At 65.4% G+C, this 7,716-nt stretch overlaps 2 protein-coding genes across 2 annotated transcripts; one reads left to right on the forward strand and one right to left on the reverse strand.

Annotated features, from left to right (window-relative positions):
• Positions 1-2,695: 2,695 nt before the first annotated feature.
• MNEG_11819 (hypothetical protein) lies at positions 2,696-6,537 on the forward strand (the record flags this gene model as incomplete). Its single annotated transcript, XM_014039708.1, has 7 exons — positions 2,696-2,743; positions 2,823-2,868; positions 3,223-4,643; positions 5,002-5,097; positions 5,360-5,749; positions 6,031-6,156; positions 6,415-6,537. The coding sequence occupies 7 exons, from the start codon at positions 2,696-2,698 to the stop codon at positions 6,535-6,537; spliced, it is 2,250 nt and encodes a 749-aa protein (XP_013895162.1).
• A 781-nt stretch (positions 6,538-7,318) lies between these two features.
• Positions 7,319-7,522, reverse strand: MNEG_11820 (hypothetical protein; the record flags this gene model as incomplete). The annotated part of the gene is made up of 1 exon (XM_014039709.1): positions 7,319-7,522. A coding segment is annotated over one exon (204 nt), but the record flags the coding sequence as incomplete, so codon positions are not given.
• Positions 7,523-7,716: the final 194 nt, after the last annotated feature.

The raw sequence follows: 7,716 nt of genomic DNA on the forward strand, positions 1-7,716 counted from the left end.
GCGCCATGCCGTCGCCGTCGGCGGCGTCGTGGTCCCCGGCCTCGCTGAAGGGCGTGGCCAGCAGCTGGTCACAGGTGGCGCTGGTGGTGACGAGGGTCAGCCGGTGCTCGGCCATCTGCGCGGCCTGCAACGCGGAGGCGTGTGTATTGAGGTGCGCATGGATGAGGGGGTTGCCGCGACGCCGGGGCTGCTTTGGTCACGGCACGGGGCGTGCTCATGCAGATGTTTGGAGCGGCGTGGAGCCCGACGGGGGGACAATGCGACTCCCTGGCCTGGACCCCGCGCACAAGCATACACAGACACAAGCAGGGATCCGAGGGTGAGGTAGCTGCGCTCATCAGCGCCCGCGGCGCCGGCGGCGCACCGTGATCTTGTCGACGCCTGTGGCCAGCGACGACAGGTGCATCAGCAGGTGAACCAGCGAGCGCTCGTCCGTGGAGACCGGCTGCACCGGCTTGTTTGAATGGATGGTGCGCTGCACAGTCTCGACGGCAGTGGCCTGGAGCGTGGGTTGGGGAGCCCCAGAGTGCACTGTCAGCGCTGGTCTGCCACGTCAGCCAGCACATGCGCCCGTGTGGCGACGTTCGAACGCTGGCAGCACGCTCACCGTAGCGGCACCCGCATTTGCAGAAAGCGATGATGTCACACGCCCAAACGTCTTGGCGTACGCCTCCCGCAAGCCAGGTCTGGCATCGCTGAGAGAAAAGACCGCGCGGCAGGAGAGAGGCGTCCGGCGGAGGCTAGGCCTCAGCGGCGCCGTGATGGTAACTCTAGGCTTCAAGATACGCACTGCCATGATTGACCTTGCTGCCCTTGGTATCTGGCGGCCACAAACAGAGCTTGGGTGAGGCGGACGTGTTCGTTCTAAACTTTCAGGTTCAGCAAGCGCGTCAATAATTGTTTAATATGGTTACTAAAACGGTAAACAGCAAGGCAAACTACGGTACCAAAGCCTAAGCGCAAGTTAGATGTCTAGTGCCACGGTGGCACCCGGCTGAGAGCAGGTCCTGGACAGGCTGGATCCGTAATTGGGAAGGATTGAAAATAGTTACATGCATTAGATACCGAATCGCGTCAAAGTCCTGGGGCAACAGGGACATACCCTACACCCTCGCCCCGCACCCCCCGCTTGTGGCACACGGCCGGCGCCTCAGGCCTTGTAGGCTACACACAACGCCACTTCCTTTGCTGGCGTGGCAATCGATTTGCTTACAGGCCGATCCTCATGGCGAAGGGAACGATGATTCAGGACCTTCATCTGCGAGAGCGCTGGCTCACCCACCCCAAGTACCAGTCGGCTGCTGGCAAAGCCGTGCACAGCGTCGCCCAGCCAATCAAGTGATTGGAGCAACAATGAGCAAACTCTGCAATTTCCAGTGCAATAAATCGATGTCTGCGTCTCATATTGATAATTTCTGCAACTTCTGTCGTAAACTTGCTTTGCTTGGCCAAATCGTCTTGACCAACTCGGCTTGACTGCTGTTGACACCTTAAATTAGTACGTTGAGAAGCACTAGACCATACGGTCAATGGACAAAACAACCGCTTGGCATCATAGCAGCGTCAACGAAAACAGGACAGCAGATGAGAGTAGGGAGTGCTGTAAACATGGTAGACCAGAAAGCACAAACGCAAAGTGGGCACCCCCTCAGATATTCCTGGCCCTCGGGACTCTCCCAAGTAGCAGTGCCGCAGCTTCAGACGCCAGCAGCAGCGGAAGCGTGTGCCCCCCGGCTGCGACCCCGCCCCCTGCTGGCAACCTGCGCTAGGAAGGGCATGAGTTTCGAGGATACTAACGCTCAGGCCCTGCGCCGCCGCTGCGCCGCCGCTGCGCCGCCGCTGCGCCGCCGCTGCGCCGGAGACGGCAGCATCAACGGAGGTTGGGTCCAGGGTCAAGTGGGTGCGGTGGGCGAGTGGAGCAAGCCGCACAGGTAGAAGATGTCTCCCTCGATGTGGACAAGACAGTCTCAAAAATGCATATGAATAATAGCCCTAGCAAAACCAAGACATCAGGAACAACAGGTCTTGTTTGGTCCTTGGTTGACAGTGCCAGAGTAGGCCCCGCCCGCAAATGGCGTCAGCCACACATGGGCACGGCATTGGCCGATGGCAGGGCTGCGCCAGCCGAGTCCCACCGGAAGTGGAGACCTTGTCAAGCTTGTGCGCAATCGTCATGCAACAATGTCGTTCAAAGCACACCAGCAAACCATGGAGACATGCGCATGTGTTTGGTGCTGACGGTTAATGACATCACAGCAACGCCGAGTGCTCCACCTGCCGCGTTGGCCAGGTCTCGACATTCAGACGAACCAAACAGGTCACATGTGAGGCGCGGGCACATGTTTGCAGTGCTCCCTTCCGCCCTACAGCATGCCCCTAGATCCGTCCAACTTTGCACTGCTCCTGCCCTTGTCGCCTTGCGCCACACGGACGCAGCACTGCAGCAGAGGAGGGCACGCTGGCGCATTCCCTGTGAAGATGAAAATTGAGTAACATGCATGTAGCTACATTATGTGTTCTCTTGCAGGCGCCCGATTATTCGAGAGGCACTGCCTCCGAGAGAAACCGTTCCCGCGAGACCCTCAATGAAGAAGCACTGGCTAAATAGCTTTTGTTGCGGGTGGATGAATCGAGACTTTTATCGAAGCGTCAGGCAGTGGCCAAAGCCGGCCTTGCTAGCTGTCCACAGCCAGAGATGCTGCCGGGGCGTGGCACAACCGGCCTTGCTCGCGGCGATGCAAAGGTGAGCATCCGTATGTGCGTCATGCCAGCTCCGCTGCGTGCTGGCCGCGGCTCAATCTCCCGTTGCCCCTGATCTCCAGGTCTCAAATGGCCTAGCCGGAGGGGCTCGCTTGCTTCTGCCAAACGGTGAGCGGAGTGACGCATAAATAAAGTTGATTGGGCCAATGTGGGGTCTCTGTCGCATTGAACGCGATCCATCACACCGTCCCCTCACCCGCGCCTCGTTGCACCACGCAGCGGCGCCACGCGCGCTCGGTCGAAGGCCCGCACCGTCCCTCGTCGCCAGCGCTGTCGATGGTGAGGCTGCATCAGATGCCTGCCTATCGCAATGCGTCGCGATTGTATCTGGGGCGATCAAAAAGATGCAAAAGCAGGCCTGCAAACCCGTCTGGAGGTTGGGCAGCGACTGTGCCATGACACACACGTCCCGCCCGCGCCTTACACACCACCGCACACGCGCGCGCATACGCGTGCGCGCAGAGGCCGTCGCAGATGCGCTCGCCGATGCGGCCCCCCTCGCGTTGCCGCTGCTCGACCTGCCGGGCCCGCCGGCCGCGCAATCGGCCCCTGCCGACGCCGCCCCCTCTGAGGGCGTGGGCGACCTGGTATCTGGCGCGCTAGATCAGGTGTCAGACGCCGCCACGCAGCTGACAGAGAAGGCCGCTGACCTGGCGGACGCCGCCGGCGAGGTGGCCGCGCAGGCAGCGAGCGGCGCGGCCGCGGCGGCGGAGGGCGTGGTGAGCTCGCTGGCTGGCCTGGCCGACGGATTCAAGGACGCGGTGGGCGGCGCGCTGGGCGACAGCTTGGGTGACAGTGTTGGCGGCCTGGCCGACGGACTGAAGGGCGCGGTGGGTGGCCTGGGTGACAGCTTGGGCGACAGCGTGGGCGGTCTCGCTGACGGATTCAAGGGCGCAGTGGGAGGCCTGGGTGACAGCGACAGCGCCGGCGGCACGGCGGGCGGCGTGGGCGGCGCGCTGGGCGGTGCGGCGGACAGCGTGGGCGACGCGCTGGGCGACTCGCTGGGCGGAGCGGTAGACGACGTGGGCGGCGCGCTAGGCGGCGCAGCAGACAGCGTGGGCGGTGCGCTGGGCGGCGCGCTGGGCGGTGTGGGTGGCGCGTTGGGCGGCGCAGCGGACAGCGTGGGTGGCGCGCTGGGCGGCGTGGGCGGCGCGCTGGGCGGCGCCGCTGGCACCGTCAAAGGTGCTGTGGGCGGCGTAGCGGACGGTGTCTCAGGCGCCCTGGGCGGCGTGGGCAGCAGCGTCTCGAGCGCGCTGGGCGGCGCGGCGGCCGGCGCGGCGGCCGGCGCGTCGGGCGCGCTGTCTGTGGCCAAGGGGCAGCTGGAGGGGGTGACGAGCACTGTCCAGGCCGGCCTGGGGGACGCGACAGCGGTCGCGGCAGGCGCGCTGGGCCAGGCGACCGACGCGGTGAGCGGCGCCGTGGGCGCGGTGGCAGACACTGTGGGCGGCGCCGCCAACAGCGCCGCCGCCGCCGTCCAGGGGGCGACCGGCGCGGCGACGGCGCAGGTCGCGGCGCTCGCGGGGCAGGTCACCTCGGCCGTCGACGCGGCGGCCGCCCAAGCCCTCGGCGCGCTGCCCGAGCCCGCGCGCGACGCACTGCTCGCCGTCGGCGGCGCGGCGGCGGCAGGCGCGGCCGTGGTCGCGGAGCACCCCCGGGCGGCCGCGGTCGCCGCGACGGCGGTGGGGGTGCAGGCGGCGGTGTCGTGGTACCAGGCGCGCTACGCGGGGTACGCGGGCGAGGCGTCGCCGGAGCAGCTGGCTGCGCTGCTGCAGGAGGGGGACGCGCTGCTGGTGGACATCCGCAGCCCCGCGCAGCGCGAAGCGGAGGGCGTGCCGGAGCTGAAGCTCGGGGCGCGCTTTAAGGTGGTGGCCTTCCCCGTGGAGGTGGGCGGCGCGGGAGACCTTTTGGGAGGGCGGGGGGTTTTGGGTGGCGCGGGTGGGCGGCTGCGTGTCCTTACAGGGTAGATTTGTTGCAAGGTATTTGGGCAAAGGCACGTGGCTGCGCAGTGAGGGCGGGCTCTTGTGGATCTCACGCCAGGCAGCCCGAGGCCGTCTGCTTGAGAAGGGCGACGAGCACTCCCCTGGAAGCGTCCTTCTGCCAGCCTCAAAACCGCACTCCGACTGGCCATCTAAAATGCTGCCCCCCGCCACGCACCCACACACGCACACACACAAAATCCACACAACACACGCACGCACGCACGCACGCACACACACACACACCCCACCCTTGCCCCACCAGGATGACGTGGTGCCGTCGCGCGTGGCCAAGCTGGTGGGCAACGTGCCGGAGCTCAAGCTGCTGACCAGCGCGGCGCTCATCGCCGGCCTCAAGCAGGTGCGGGGGCGCGGCAAACCCTTTGTTGAGACCCCGGGCCAGCGCCCGGCCCACCCACATGGGGGGGCCGCGTGCACCATCCTGGGCGCTCTGGGCCCCTTCCGCGGACGCTAGTCAGGCTGTCCTCGTGCTGACCCTTACGATCCACTACACAGAAAGCCATGTACATGGCTTTCTGTGTAGTGCCCGTTCAATGACTCACCCCCACCCTCACCGCCACCACTGACCCTACCCCCACCCCGACCCCCCCCTCAACCCCCAGGTCAAGGGCCCCATGACGCGCGTGGTGGTCATGGACCGCGACGGCGGCGAGCCCGCCCGCGCCCTCGCGCGCGCCCTCACGTCCCTCAACCAGCCGCTCTCCTACGTCCTCTCCGGCGGCTACCGCGGCTGGCGCGACGCGGCGGGCCTGCCCGTGGTCGAGGCGGCCGACTACAGCGCCGACGCGGGCGCGCTGATCTCCGACAACGTTGAGGTGGTGGTGGCCCGGGCCCAGGAGCTGTCCAAGCCGCAGACCGCGGTCCCGCTGGTCGGCGGGCTGGTGCTGGCCGTGGTGGCGGCGGTCAACTACCACAAGACCCTCGAGTACCTGGGCGTGCTGGGCGTGCTGCTGACGGCAACCAACAAGGCGCTCAGCTACAGCAGCCCGCAGGTGGGCGGTGCTGGGGGTCGGCGCGCGCCCGGCCGGGCGCGCGCTGCGCCTCGGTTGGGATTGCGGCCCCTGCTGAGCGCACCCCCCTTTCACCCCCTCCTGGTGCACTGCGCATTCGCCGTTATGGCATGGGTGCGAGCGCTTGTCTGTGCGTGCACACGCGTGCACGCACACATGAACGCACGCATGTATACGTCCACTCATGTCACCCTCCCATGCACATGCACACACGCGCACGCAACACACTCTCACGCAACCACACACACATACCCACTGAGCAGGAGGCACTGGATGACATCAACAATGTGTTTGGCAAGCTGGGCGGCCTGGCCGACAAGGCAGGCCAGGTCCTGCCCAAGAAGCCCAGCCGGCCCATCCCTGCCATCCAGCTGTCACTGGATGACGCGGTGAGCCGCGCGCCATGGGCACAGTGCAGGGTTTGGGTTCGAGCCGTATCCGCCGGCCACGTGGCCGTTCGCTGTATAAACACAGACATTGCCGTTGATGGACCGATTCACTTGGCTGAGGCCGTCTCAGCGCACATTGGACAGGAGCTCGCACCTGCGGTGGACCCTTGATTGATGACGCAACACATCCCTGCCCTCGCCGTCACCACACTTCCTGCGCAGGTCATTCCACCGTCACCGCCGGTGTCTCGGCCACAGGTCCGCCCCGCGGGCGAGGGCGGCGCCAAGGAGCGGCCGCAGGGCCGCCCCGGGGGCGAGGGCGGCATCAAGGAGGGCGCAATCTCAGACGTCTTGGCGGCGGAGGGGGAGGGCAACTCTTGAGCGTGGGGGTTGCTTCTGCCCGCTCCTTGATGATGAGTCCGGCTCCCTGCGACACAGGTCCTGCAGGGACAGGGCTTGGTCTCAGCTGGGAGTGCTGCGGCCTTGGCCTCGCCCCCTTGGCGCCGTTACCATGTTTTCGCTTTCGGCGCACCAAGATTGTACGAGAAGAGAGAGTTTTGCTGTGTCTGTTGGCATTTGTGATGACCGGCGCAGTCTGTGTGGCGTCGCATAGCCCCAGCACTTGGCGTAGTGAGAGCACTGCAATGACGAGCTGGCGTCAGCAAGGGGGCAGCAGCCGCCAAAGTGGCTCACCCCACGGCTGCGCTGGGATGCATGGGGGTTCAGGCAGGCTGTGCATACTGCCACCAACCTGCTTTTTGCGGCGTGCACACGGACATACCCGACTTTCTCGCGCGCGTACGACAACCCGCCTGGGTGCGCTGCGCCGCTGACCGCACATGTTTTTTGAAGAGGGGAGAGGCGTGTTTTTTGTGAGGGGCGTGCTGACACAATCACTCCCTCGAGTAAGAATCTTGATGGCAAAACCTTGGTGGCAAGGAACACACTGAGAGACACGCAAACACAGGGGCATGAAATTACAGGATCAAATACGGCCCTCCTAAAAGAGATACGCCATTATCAAAAATGAAAGGCTGAGACTGCGTCCAGGTGCAGGGGAGCAAGCAGCCAGCTTCACACAGAGCATAATTTCTCTATTGCACCACAGCACTCCTGTTGTCCTGTCAACAACTCAAGCAACCAAAACCGCCTGCACAACAGATCAACCCCCGCCTCGCCTGCCGCCGCTGCCGCCGCTGCCGCCGCTGCGCCGCCTCGCGCTGCTGCCGTTGCTGGCTCGGCCGCCGGCCGGCCGGCCGATCGCGCCCATGTTGGCACTGGTGCCGGCCTCGCTGCCAAGCTCCTCCGGCTCCAGCTCCTCGCGCAGCTGCTCCAGGCGCTTGGACACGCTGACGCGCAGCGCAGCCTGAGGGGGGCGGGGTAGAGGTGGGTGTCGCGGCAGGATGGGGGGGGGTGGGGGCATCAACATGAGGGCTGGATTGAGAGATTGTGATGACCGGGGCTGCATCGAAAGCAGGTGCATCTGCCTGGAGCGGCTTCGCCACAACACACAGCCCGGTTACCTCTGCTCACACTTGGGTCAGTGCTCCCGTTCCGCAC

Source organism: Monoraphidium neglectum (genome assembly GCF_000611645.1).
Source record: "Monoraphidium neglectum strain SAG 48.87 unplaced genomic scaffold scaffold02923, whole genome shotgun sequence".
NCBI classification, from domain to species: domain Eukaryota; kingdom Viridiplantae; phylum Chlorophyta; class Chlorophyceae; order Sphaeropleales; family Selenastraceae; genus Monoraphidium; species Monoraphidium neglectum.